This window comes from Scophthalmus maximus, chromosome 5 (assembly GCF_022379125.1).
Source record: "Scophthalmus maximus strain ysfricsl-2021 chromosome 5, ASM2237912v1, whole genome shotgun sequence".
Taxonomy (NCBI): Eukaryota; Metazoa; Chordata; class Actinopteri; order Pleuronectiformes; family Scophthalmidae; genus Scophthalmus; species Scophthalmus maximus.
Window position 1 is genome coordinate 7233585 of NC_061519.1, and position 14451 is coordinate 7248035.

General features: G+C 39.4%; 1 protein-coding gene across 1 annotated transcript in view; it reads left to right on the forward strand.

Annotated features, from left to right (window-relative positions):
* gad3 (glutamate decarboxylase 3) overlaps nt 1–14451 on the forward strand; it is a 28584-nt gene that overhangs the window by 6968 nt on the left and 7165 nt on the right. Inside the window, exons 3-10 of the mRNA XM_035635488.2 lie at nt 6953–7059; nt 7543–7678; nt 9202–9292; nt 10700–10812; nt 11689–11804; nt 12522–12601; nt 13649–13703; nt 13961–14077. Of these exons, the coding sequence (XP_035491381.1) occupies nt 6953–7059; nt 7543–7678; nt 9202–9292; nt 10700–10812; nt 11689–11804; nt 12522–12601; nt 13649–13703; nt 13961–14077 (815 nt within the window). The remainder of the gene's footprint in view (nt 1–6952; nt 7060–7542; nt 7679–9201; nt 9293–10699; nt 10813–11688; nt 11805–12521; nt 12602–13648; nt 13704–13960; nt 14078–14451) is intronic.

The window sequence follows — 14451 nt, forward strand, 5'->3', positions numbered from 1 at the left end:
ATGTTCGGGGTTATAAACATTTTCATTTACTGTTCCTCTAATATTTAAAAAAATGACAACAGCATAACAACGAGTGGCAGGATATGACTAAGGAGCAAAGATACAGTAACTGTCAACTTTTCTACATATACAGCTATCGGCACAGTTTGTCACTTTTAAAATATGAGGTTAAATACCACAATATAACACCAGTTACATACTACAACAGTTTTTGATTTTCTGAGAATTACCATGTCATGATGCAGGCAGTTGTACATAGCGGAGGACCATAGAGAGCGTGCACGTCTTCTGACGGCGGGGATCAAATGGTGTGGGATTAAGAAGTACAGCAGCGCACACTTTATTGACGTGTTATGATGTATGCGTTAGTGGGTGGTCACAGGCCAGGCATTTGGCTCTTGCAAGCCAGACCTTGCCCACGGGCCACCAGTTGGTGATCGCTGGTCTAGGGGAATCTTGAGATATTGTCATATCTACTGTAGGAGTAACATCCTTTTGGATAAAATCTTTCTTTTGTCAAAATGAGACTCATTTGATAATAAAAGCATTTTTACAGTTTCTGTATGACTCAGGGTTGCATATGACAATTTTAAATTTCAGTTAAATGTTATTCTGCAAAGGGCAGTTAAACACCTTGCAGCATCTTCAATGCCAAATTACATAAGAAGCAGTGTGTTTCCCACAGGGTGCTTTGCTGTTTTGGGTTTCATGGTGTTATGTAATAATTTGACTTCTGTAGAGCACTGCGTGACTTAGCTCTGCGAACAGTGCTATACTTCATATACTTTACTTACTTACATAGCGACATCAAATAATGTTGTGTTGTGAGTTTGTAAATACACTGACGGGCACATTTGAAATCTGGCATGACACATAGTTACTAGTTTGCATAATATGCAAAATGGTGAAGTGATTAATTTCCTAACCACTAATGACCTTGATTTGCCCATGGTACAGAGATAGAGTGGTGCAGTATAGATAGATAGATAGATAGATAGATAGATAGATAGATAGATAGATAGATGAGAAGTGACCAAGTTTGAATAATTTTGCACAATGTTGCACAAAATTTATGACAAGAGATTGTAGTTTTCTGATGATACAGATAGAGCTGAAATAATTGAAAGAAAAAATTAATAATTTGCAACTATTTTAGTTTGAATAAAATATCAGTTGTGCTCATTCCTTCACATCTAATGTTATTTTCGTTGTTTTATATCCATTTTTTTTACTGTACATCTTTGGGCCCTTTGATGGGCTGGCGACCTGTCCAGGTTGTAACCTGCCTGTCTCCCAATGTGGCTCCAGCCCCCCCTTAAAGGATAAAGTGGTACAGATGATGGATGGATGGATCGACATCCTAGGTCTGACTGAAAGACATCACTTTAGCTGGAAAAATGTGATAGGCTAAAAACTAATCAATTAATTGAGAAACTAATCAGAGTAATTGATCATACTAGCCCAAACAACAAGCTACTAGCGTATGAAAGTAGTTTAATCAGCAGCGACAAGTAAATGAAGAATAATTATTTGTTATCTAGACTGTTATCTAACAAATGATATCCCCGATATCCAACGTCACCAACAACGGCCTCAGGTTGTAAAGTCGGCTTCCTATTAATAATGTCTGACAAGCAGGGGCCATAGAGGCGAGTTTCTTCTCATCCATTGCCCTATATCAAAAGTCTCAGTTAGGTCAGCTTTGGGTCAGCGCACTGCCGAACACCTTCACAACAACAGCGTTAATGAGCGATGTCAGTTGCTCCCAGCGGTCGAGAAGGAGAGATGCCCACTCGCCATGTCATGACTGTTTTTCAGGTAAGCTGTCATTTGAAGTTAACTTCCCAAAGAGCTATGTTGTTAATTATATTACATTTAAGGCACGATCGGGTATGCCTTATACATTGGCACAGGTGAAGAGCCCACGCTGGCTCATTGTTTACCCTACTTAGCTAGCTAGCTAGCTAGTTTAGCTAATGTTAGCTACTTCATTAAGTAACAAAATTAACTATTTTGACCAGTTAACTTAACATATTTTTATTTTATTTCATTACATGTTAATCTGTGAGGTATGACAAATACTTAAATTCTGTCAATGATTCATTCAGGCTGCATCCACCTCCACCCTCCTTGGACCTTGTGCTCTCTCCTGCGACCATCCTGTCCTGCCAGAAAGGTGTGTGTCCCGGGTATGTGAACCCGGGACCTCGGGTATGGGAGACTGACGTGCAAACCACCAGGCCAAAACCGCAGCGTTGCAGTGCCCACTCGCCAGTCTCTTAAGGTGTCGACGAGTGATTTTTACAAACTGCCCTTGCAGTGTTGTTGGTGCAGCCTGCACCATTTGTTTTGTTTTCGATTTACAGAGGCTGGGCTGAGTCAAAAACCCAGATTTCTTTTTCGTCACGGACGCAGAACTGACAGCTAGCGGCCCGTGATGAAATATTGGTGTATAACATGTTTTGCTTTAGCATCGCTTTACTTCCCCTTTAATTCCCTCTCTATCTGTTTTATGTTTTCTCAAGCAATTGTATTTATTCAAGTTGCTTACACAAAAACTTAATTACAAAAAATGTAAGATTACATTTGAACATATCATGATAATATGAGAATTTACCTTTGCCCAATAGAAATGTTTACTGAATAGAGTTTGAATTCACTCAATACAACCTATGTTTAGTGTCAGCTCTGTTATTTAGGCAGGCAGGACTGCTGCAAATAGTTAAGGATAATGTTAACCGTTCAGCTCAGGATTCCTTCAGTCTTAAGGAACTTTTTTACTAGCAGCCGTATTATCTGCAAAGGCCTCCTCTCCTAAACAAACAGAGAAGGCGGTTACAGATAATGAAGCAGTTTCAAATTGCTCGCCACTAACGTTAGCTCAGTTAATGCTCATATTATTTTTAAGAATAGGATTTGTTTGAGATTTCTATAGGGAGCCGAATTATCCACAGATGTCTCATCCTCTCCAAAACAAATGGACCCCAGTAAATACACTAAATCAAGTAGTTTGACATTAAAAACCATCTGCTGATGTTTTTCGGCAGGATGTCCGGGGTAGTAGGGGTCAGAGCCAATCTGTTTACTTTACTTTTCTCTAATTAGCCTACCTTAATATCCAGATGTCCGACGACTAAACACCTTAATCTGGTTGAAATATATAGTTAAAAACGACAATAAAGTGATGGTGGTGACCAGAGTTTGTTTCTGAAAGTTATGTTCCCATATGTTTTGCTTTTCTCCCTTTCCCAGGATGGAGAATCTGGACCGTGTGCTGTCTCCGTCTCCAGACCTGCCAACCTGTGGTCTGGTTTCTCTGTTCCTCCTCTTTTCTGTACTGGAGTTCTTGATGGGTACATATCTTACCTGATATTAAACTTCTTAACTTGAATCTTGTCCCTTCCTTTTATCCACACACCATCAGCTACTTCTCGCTGGCTGACATTGTTGAGAGTTATGTGTACTGTCTGGGATGTGAAAACAAAGTCTCAATAAGATGTGGTTATTGAAGGCTGCCCTGAGCAGTAGCAAAATAAATCCAGCCATGGAGTCCAGACACTGGTGGTGATAGTGGTGATGATTTGCTGAAACTTAGAAAGGATGTGATGGATCTAATCTAGCTCTGCCTCCTATTCTACTTTTATAGACTCTTAGCTCACAGAGCTAAGTGATCTGGAACGATTGTTATTATCAGATACCACTATCACCTTAGCAGGTGCAAAGACATCAATAACATTTGTAAATTTAACATTGAAGTTATCAACAAGCTCATTTACTGACACCCCAGTGAGGGTGTTTGTGGAGGAGAGAGCCTGAATCAACATTTCACTGGTATTTTCGGTGATATATCTTCATTTTTTTGGGGACATTTGTCCGAACAGAGATAGCACTCTTAAAGAAAACACAAGAATGATCAGAGAGAGCAACATCAATCACCGTAACCTCAGACATGTTCACACCCTTGGACTTGATTAAGTCCAGAGTGTGACCTTTGTTGTGTGTGGGCTCCGTCACATGCTGAGTCAGCCCATTGTTATCAAGGACACGACACAGTTCTTTTGTCCCTCTGTCCAGTGGTTTGTCAACATTAATGTTAAAATCACCAACAATAACTACACAGCGTAAGTCATTACAGATCAAAGACAGTAGTTCAGGAATGTCATCAAAAAGGTTGCACACTATTGAGGTGGCCTGGAACATAACTCGGGAGGAGGAATTCAACTGAGAGCCACATATTCAAAGGAAGCAAAGTTTCCATTAGATATCTTCTTGCATTGGAGGGAATCATTGAATGCACTTTAGCTTCACTCATAGAACTGAAGTAGCTTTGACGATTCCGCCAGAACTGGATGAGGACTTAAATCCAGTGGTGGAAGAGGAGGCAGTGAGGGCGGCGTGTGAATTTGGTCCCAGGAGTGACCAGTACTTTCATCTGGTCAGTGAACTCCAAGAGGGGGGAAGAGGGAGAAAGGGTGAAAACCAGGGAGGGTGAACTGGATAGTGTTTGGGGGGATGAAGTGGGGGGATCCTCACAGGCCTCAAGGCAAGGCAAGGCAAGTTTATTTGTATAGCACATTTCAACAACAAGGCAATTCAATGTGCTTTACATAAAACATTAAAAGCATTGGGAGGAAACACATAAAATCACATTAAAATACAATACAATTGTATTGAAAATACAATAGTTAAAAAGGGAAAAATAAAAACAGGTGATAAAAGTTACAGTGCAGTAAAAGAAATGCATAGATAGTTTATTTACTGAAAGGCAGCAGCAACCAGAAAAGTCTTCAGTCTTGATTTAAAAGAACTGAGAGTTGCAGCTGTCCTGCAGTTTTCTGTGAGTTTGTTCCGGATCTGTTGAGCATAGAAACTGAACACTGCCTCTCCATGTTTAGTTCTGACTCTGGGGACAGAGAGCAGACCTGTCCCAGACAACCTTAGAGGTCTGGATGGTTAGTAGCAAAGCAGAAGATCAGAAATGTATTTTGGCCCTAAACTAGTCAGTGCTGGATCAATGTTGGTGTACGGTGTGGAGGGGGGTGAAGATGCGTCCTCTTGGCTCTGCTGTACCCTATTATCAGGGCTTGCCTGGGGTGGGTGGTTCTCCTTGAGGGTTCCTGGAATGTTGTGTTATTTCTTTCTCCAGTGGTTATTCATCTTGAAACTTGTCCTTGGCAGGGAGAACAGATGAGTGAAACAATAAGTAAAATAGATTAAAGTTGAACAAGTCAGCACCTGGCTTGTTTAGGCAGAGTCCATCTGCCTTAAAGAAATGTCTGCAGTCACAGAAAAAAGCCAACTGCCCAGTCTCAGCTTCCTGCTGAATGTCATTGCTCCTCCTCTGACTGGCGGCAGGGGACCACTGATAAACAGCATTGTCAGTCCTGACTTTGTTTAACAGGCCAGTAAAGTCCATTTTGAGCACTTCAGACTGTTGCTTCAAAACATCATCTCACCCAATGTGCAGTACTACATTTTTCACATTTGGGGTGTGCAGTCACAATATCCAGGATTCTTTCTGCCAGATCAGAGACCGCGTCTTTGGGAAAACAGTACTTTGGTGTCTTTACCCCACATGCTTTTCACATCTTTAACAGCAGCATCGCCCACAATCAAAGTTTGATGCCCAGTTGTTAAATGTGAAACTAAATAAACGCCATACTGATGGCTCTTCTGGCAGTGTATGAATGTAATAGCAAAAGCTCTGTAAATAGCAGCGCCATATGAATGAATGGGTGAATGTGACTTACAAACTGTAAACTGCTTTTAGTGGTCAAAAGGCCTATAAAGCTCTATATAAATTTACTATCCATGTCAGCTAAACACTCTAACTGCGCATTATTTGTTTTGGGCAAAGAAGGTCATGGAGAATTACATTTTTTTATTACTGTCATAACCTACACTATTCCACATTAAAGATACATGGGCATAGAAAAGTAGCTCATCCTCCTAAAGTAAAAATGTTCCAAAACTGCCATCAAATCAGCCACTTGAGATCACCAAATGAAAATGCAGGGGCAGAGTGCTATGGCAACCTATGGTACCTGCGGAAACTGTCTTGTTAGCGGAGCTATTTTACAATCCAACAGTGAAGTGGGGCATAGTGGTTTATAGTGATGCCTCCATGTAGAGTGATTATTACCAGACTCAATGAACAGACCCTCGACGTCAGAAATGTCAAAAAAACAAAGGTTTCTTGGTCACTGCATTGTGTGACATCTATGAACCCATTCTATTTTCCTGTGATGGTGGACGAATCCATTTGCGTGGACATTAAGGCTGCAACTACTGATGGTTAGTGGTGCTGTTATAACTTCAGGCGTGGGAAAATTCTATAAACATAACCCAACTCAAGTCATGTAGCAAAACTGACCTAAACTGTAGAAAAAACATTATGTGGTGACGCATTGCTTTCATGCATGTGTTGGAAAGTCTATGCTAAGTTGCAGATGTTGCTTTTTGCACATTTCCCAAGGATATTCTAATTTCATGATTACATGTGTTGTGTCCCAATACACCCCTACGTAACAACATGTATGCAGACAAATATCAGCAGCACATCAGTACATCAGAACAAACTTTCAAATTGAACAGTAAGTGTTGTTATACAATAATTATTTGCACTAGACCATTTATTTTCTTTGATGAATCCAGAATCCGTGTTTAATTTGTGTTTTGGTTTTGTATTCTTTGGGAAAGGGATAATTAACTGATTAATCAACTCTAATAAATCAATTTTCGAGTATAATTTATTTACAAGCAATATTATTTTTTTCTACCCGTAACACAGAATTCCTTGGCAAAGGTCAAATACATTAAAGAAAAACAAGCACAAAAAAAAATAAGTACAATTCTTTGACCCATAATTTTCTAAATGCTAACATAAACATGCCTTTGATTTGTGCGCGTGTGTGTGTGTGTGTGTCTGTGTGTGTATATGGGTTACACACAGATCTGCTCCCAGCTTCAGGTGGCGAGGAACTGACCAGAGGATTTCTACAGGAGGTGGTGAACATCCTGTTGGGTTATATCTGCAAGTCAAGTCAGAGGGGTTCCAAGGTATATAAAACAGAATGTCACTCAGAAGAGTGCATATCTCTGCTACAGCCTAACTAGCTACAAATGTAGGTAGTATTACTGACTCTTTCAAAATTTGTACAGTGTACAGTTGCACAATACACAGTATGCACAGTATTATTACATATGTATTTGTATACTCTCTTGAAAGTCTGGCAGCATTTATGTTAATGGTTTTGCTCGGGAGGTGGAGTTGGTCGTCCACCAACAATCCCAGTCCACATGCCAATGTTACCTTGGGCAAGACACTAAATTGCCTCTGACGGCTCTTCTGGCAGTGTATGAATGTGATATGGGGGGAAAAGTATGGTAAATAGCTGTGTGAATGGGTGAATGTGACTTGTGCTGTAAAGTACTTTGAGTGGTGTATAAGACTAGAAAAGGTCTATATAAATGCAGTCCATTTTTACCATTCACCATCAGTATTATTTCAGACGAGACACAAAATTCTGCTCTGTGTTTCAGGTCCTGGACTTCCATCATCCTCACCAGCTGAAGGAAGGACTGGAGGGCTTCAGCATGGACCTGCCAGACCTACCAGAAACTCTGGAGCAGATTCTCGTGGACTGTAGAGACACACTCAAGTATGGTGTCAATACAGGTGTGTGTGTGTGTATGTGTGTGTGTGTGTGTTTGTGTGTGTGTGTTTGCGTGCATGCGCGCGTGTCTGTCTGGGGTCACATTCACATTATGAGGACTTCACTTTCTTGATGAAACTTGAACATTGTACAACAGCAACAGCATTTTATGCTTTGCATGTTTAGTACTTTGTTTCAAATGACAGATGAATCTGAGCCTCAGTAGGAAGTGACATTTCTACACTTCAACTGACACCTACATATTAGTATGTAATAGAGATAATAATTATGGTGCAAGTCTCTTCAAACTTCTGGTCTGAATTTATTTTTATTGCACAATTTCATAGAAATGCATTTCATTAGCATTTCAGTTAACTGTTTTAAATTAAGCAAAAATGGTAATGGCAAATATACAGTATTTGAACAGCTGTAAATGTGTGTTTGACTTATTAACAACACATGCACTACAAGTCACTACAACAAACGGGCTAATCTGGGCTGGAGCCCAATATCATGTGATTATATCACACTTGAATTTTTTTAAATTTCATCTCCAGTTATAATGAATCAAGCCAAATCAATCAGATTGACCTTACTATGTAATGTGCCTCGAGACAATGTATGTTTTGATTTGGCGTTACACAAATAAAAGTGAATTCAGTTATATTGTAATGAATTGAATCATCTTCAATTCAGTTCAATTGCATTCTATTTGTATATATAATCATTACTTACTTACTTACAAACAGTCTGACATTACTTTTTATGACATAATAATTTGTTCGTCATCAAAAAATGCTCACTTAGCAAGAAACTTTTGTAAAATGATCTTATTTTGTTGAATGAGTCCGTTGCTACAACTGAATTTAGATTAGGATAATTAATATTATACTAAATAATATTTAGTTCTTTATTCATCGTTCTGATGATGTCCCTCGTAAGTAACAACACCACAGCTGACATCCCATTGGGGTCATTTTACCCTGAACAACACACAAAACGGGAATGAGGTGGCTGACCTCTTTTGTCAGGTGCACATTATCTCACTTGTGCATCTCACTGAACTGCTGCGACCCACAGGAATGTGTGCATTCAAAGTACACACACTGAGTTTACCTTAGATTATAGGCCATCAATGAAAATAATCATTCATTGTTGATGTGAGACCAGAAAAGTGAAGAATTGCAACCAGAAAGCAGTCATTATTGTGACTGATAAACATGTCAAACACTCATATGAGTGTAAGCATATGACAAGGTCTATATGCCGAGGATTTTAAAACTTTATGGATGTTTTGACAGTGGAATTTCTATATTTCTAACTGTCCTCCCAGATGAGCTTAAAGTAGAGAATGTATCTTGCTGTTTGTACAGAATTATCTTTAAAATAAAGCGAGTTACAAGAAAAAAAAACAACCTTCGTTGCGAGGCCCTTAAGAGGCCTGAGACTATGTTGCCACTCACCCACTCCATACAGCATCAAGGGGTGTATCTCTTTTCAGCTAATTGCTTTCTTGACTTATGACCTCTGACCTTTGTTTTTCCAGGCCATCCCCGTTTCTTCAACCAGCTGTCCTCGGGTCTGGATGTGATTGGTGTAGCTGGCGAGTGGTTGACTTCTACAGCCAACACTAACATGTAAGATCTCATGGTCAGTGGTGGAAAAGCTCAGTTGCATTTCATGTACCTGTACCCAATTTTACACTTAATTCCAGTGGCGTGTCTAGTCTGGCGCTTTTAGGGGTGCTCAAGCTGGTTTTTTTACGCAAAAGGCCATGTTTGACAAGCTTAAAAATGGTCATACCCACACACAATATATGATTCAAACTTAATATTTGAACAAGGAAAATAATAAGTAATTATAAGTAATAATTAAATTAGTAAAAATACATCCTTCTAAAATGGTTGAGCAAATTTGTGGTATTACCTGAAAGTGCCGACAGTTTACAGACCGTTTACAGATACCCACTGTGCCAGGCAAACAACTGACACATTGCTGACCAGTCAAGTCCTGTTTTTGGCACCAGCTGCTCATCCACCATGCTGCTAGCCCACGTTGTATTGTTTTTGACCAGCTTCATAGCCGTCAATTCAGAGCAATCGAAACAGATATTATCTCTTAATGCAGTCGCCCAGGACACTATCAATCACCATGTCTTAAGCCAAAGGTGTTGTCCATTGGAGCATGTAAAAGTTTGAACCTGGATATGAGCATAACATGTCACATGAATGGAGATGCTTTGTTTTCTGATCTTCAGTTCTGCTTGTGAATGCACCATCATGAATGATTCAGATCAGTCTGCAGTTTAATCCATATGTAAATTCCAAACGTTGAGCAGGTTGAAAGTCTCTGTGAGTTGATTTTGATAGTGGACTGAAATAAACTGAACCCAATGAGCCCCTGAAATGATGGAAGAACAATGACACTGCTTGCATTTATTGTGAGATGGCTGCCTGTAATGTAAATTGTAAGAGCCTCTGCTTTTGTGCAAAACCCCTGGATGGTTCCCTTAACACCAAATGTTGTAACAAAAACAAGTTTCTTGTAAAAAACTGAATATTTTCTGTCAATAAGGAAAAAACAAAACAAAGTCACAATAACACACAAAAAATATATATTTTTAAGGGAAAACTTAAACCGTACCTCAGGTGGAATCTTTCTTGAGAGGTTAAATCTTCATTGTACCACATTGTGTGCAGTGTCATCTCTTTGATGCATAGCCCATCACCATGAGTAATAATTCACAAATGTCATTCCAGTTGTTGTTGCACATGCTCAGTGTGCTGCAGCTTCAGTTCTTCTTATATGCTGCTTCAAGAAGTGCAAGTTTAAACTTGTCACTGCACCTCAGCGGTGACGCATTCTTAACCGTATCATACATCCCATAGTACACAGTCATTCTTGACTGGTGAACGTTTGGAATGTTGTCAGCTTAATTTCTTCATTTAGTTTCATCTGCACTTCAGAACGCTACATATAAGATATTCGTAAGAAGCCATAGTAATTTTAATGTTAAGTCTTAACAATACAATGTCTTTAACCAGGTTTACATATGAAGTGTCTCCTGTTTTCATCCTCATGGAGGAGGTTCTGCTGAGGAAGATGCAAAGCATTGTGGGATGGTCTGACGATGAGGGAGATGGAATCTTCTGTCCAGGTAAGAAGGTGAATGGATTGAAGTGGTCTCTTGATAAAATCAGTTAAAAGTAAAACTGAACAAAAGGTCTGATTATTGCTCTAATTTATATACATTTATAGTACCAGATAACGTTCCATTTAAACAAGACATTAACCACCCCAGAGTGAACAGATGTGTCCAGACTAAGGTGTCACTTTGCTGTGGCTGTATATTATTGAATTCCATGTTCTGAAACAACCTGGGTAAGTTGCCACAATAATTATCTAGGCTGTTGATACTTTGTCCCATTAGATACAATATTCGATTATGAGGGGAAATTCTCCTTAAGGTAAATCTGCCCTGCATGCTTGGGAGGAGCGGAAAGGCTTTCAAAAACTTGGAATCATTTCCTTCTCTTGACATAAATTTTCCTAAAACACATTATTGCGTTTAACATGTGCTTTATTTTCCATAATTAATTTGTTGCCATTGATTCCTGTATTTCTGTGTCTGTTATGAGCTGTAGTCTGCTGTGTTTTGTATGTTTTTTGTTCCTGCTTGTTTTTATATATGGAACTTCTTTCATTTCAATGCTGGCCATCTTGATCTTCCTGGTTAAGCATAGATAAATAAACAAATACAAAATGTTAACTGCCTTGTTATTGCTAATAAGATATGTTGACTTTGAAAGCATGATCTGCAATTCATTGGAAGGACAGTGTTGCTGAAGCTTAACAGACTGTATGTTTTTTTCTCTCCCAGAGCTTTAGAGTCTGTGTTGTCACACAATATCAACATACAGTTTATACTGTACTGTACTTTATAGTATTAGGATAGTAATTTAGAACTGCGACTCAACAATGAACACAATGCACAAATATAGTAGTGACCACTAAACTGCGTTGTTTTCTGAAGGAGGTACAATATCGAACCTGTACAGCATCCTGGTGGCCAGATATCACTTCTACCCCGAGGTGAAGACCAAAGGGATGGGAGCTCTCCCTCGACTGGCCCTCTTCACTTCAGAGCATGTAATCACACCTCACACACCAACTATTACACATTGTCTTCTTCTATGAAATGCTGTGTGTAGAGATGTCTGTGAAATATCATTAATTTTGGTAAAACCAAAAGAGCACTGAAAACAAGGATTTATGCATGATACATGTGAAATCAGTTGTTTACAGCAATGAGCATGAACATGATTTTAGCCACGTATGATTTATGGGAATTGAAGTGATCAAAAAGCCTCAGAGGATCTGAGACAGATTGTTGCTCCAGCTATGGAGTAGAAGATGAAACTTAAGGAATAATCAGTCTAATGTCATCTAATCTGTGTGTGGTCTGATGTCTAACAACTGGTGCACTGACAAAGGGATAAGTCCAAACTGTCTGCATATGTCACAGTTCACTGACTATTCAGTTCATCTTTTGTAATTTCCTCCATTGCACTTTTAGGACTTTTGGCTCATACAAAATCGAAAAGATTCATTCTGAAGTTCACAAATGGAGCTTTGAAGATACAGTCCTCATTAAAGGACTTAAAAGTAGTTCACTAATCTGATTCTGAGCCGTGTGTGCTGATGCGCTCTGTGCTTGTTTTCACTTCACTCGTGCACCTGGAAACTACTTCTTCTCAGAACCAAACAATGCAGCCAGTTCTTTGAGTTGAATGGAAAGCGATCGTGTTCATAGTGTCAGTGTAGTGATACAAATGACGATGAAAGGCTGTCTTTTCACCCATTCAGAGTCACTACTCAGTAAAGAAATCTGCAGCCGTGCTGGGGATGGGCAGTGAGAATGTGGTCATGGTGAAATGTGATGAAAGGTGGGTAAGTTGGACATGCACTAAGTACACCTCTGTTCACAGTCAATGTAATGCCAAACAAAAGACATATTTGCTCACCTGTTGAGGCTTTGTGCGTCCGTGTGTGTTTGGGGGACATTTTTCCTTGCATGTTAACTTACTGGGTATTACATATTTACTGGGTATTAAAGTTTTTTTTCCTGAATACTTTTTAAAACTATTTTGCTTTTTAAACAGAATTTTAGAGAATTACATCTAAATGTCTAAACTTGTAGAAAGTAGGCTGCTGTCAGCTGTATGTTCAACTTTGTTAATAGATACATAGATAGATAGATAAATACTTTATTCATCCCAAGCTGGGAAATTCTGGTGTAGCAGCAGCACGTTTCACACAGCACACATTAAAAAATATATGCAATATTTACACAATAAATTTAAAATATACGAATTGCAAAAAAAAAAAAATAGAAATTAAGAATAATAAATTTACAGAATTTACATGAAGTATTGACAGTGGAACAAGGTCTATCTGTCAGCCAGAGGTGAGGTATTATAGATAGTGTTATAATAAAGGAGCTGTCAGGCTTTCACAAAACGGCAGGCAAGAACCCAATAGCACGACACAAAAGAAGATGCAGAGCAGTTCAGGTGCAAAAACAGGGTTTAATGGACAGGCAGAGGTCAAATCAGGTAATCAATCGGCAAAGCAAACAGATCCAGTAGGGGCAGGCAAAAAGGAAAGTCCAAAGAGGCAGGTCAAACCAGGTACAGGCAGGATCAGGATCAGAATCAGAATAATGAAATACTGGCGAGCCAGGAGACACACCAGACAACCTGGCAGAGAACTGAGGGAATGGACCGGTATATATACACTGCAGAGCTGATTGGCTGATGAGGAGCAGGTGAGTATGGGGGCGGGGCAGGCCAGGTGAAGGGAGGAGGGAGTGGCAGAGTCTGAAATGACAAAAACAGGAAACAGACAATGAAAAAACTAAAGTCTGGCTGGAGTTGTGACAGGCGCACAATTAGTTATTGTCTACTGAGCTTCTTCTCTTTTGGTCCTTTTAGAGGGAAAATGATTCCTGCTGAACTCGAGTCTTGTATTGTCACAGCTGAAGCAAAGGTATGAATGAATGGCAAAAAAAAATAATCTGACTAAATAATTTGACTAACTATCTGTTGTTTTTTGTCATATAATGGAAAACTGAATTTGTTTAAAATGTCACAATATTCTAATATTTATTGTGGTTCCTCAATAAAGCGGTCTAAATTTCCCTGATTTGATGTCTGTATGTAAACAGTTCCAGTCGAGTGCAGACTTGGATTGAACAGTAAAGCACATAAAGTATGATGTGGCCAATGTTAGCTCTCTCTCTTTAGGGTTTGGTTCCATTCTATGTGAATGCGACAGCAGGAACCACAGTGTACGGAGCCTTTGACCCACTTAGTGCCATTGCAGACATCTGCCACAGACACACACTATGGATGCATGTTGACGTAAGTTTCCCCACTTTGCTCTCTGTCCCTCTTCCTCATTCACTCACTCAGACACACACACACACACACACACACACACACACACATTATCCAATCATCATAAATTTTGCCTGATATCTTCCAGCCTGGGACCCAGACGAGGGGTTGGAATGAACTGAGAGGTCTCAGGCTACTACCTATTTGAGTATTAGTGTGAATACGCCAGGCTAGATATCTTTTCTCCATGTTCGTACAAAACATTCTGAGCCAGAACCACCAAATTTGGTGGACATGATCTGAGGGAAAGTATTAACCAAAATCTTAAGAGAAATATCAATTGGTGCATGTGACTGTGGACTGTTGCTACTGTATGCCTTTACTTAATTTGCAGTGAG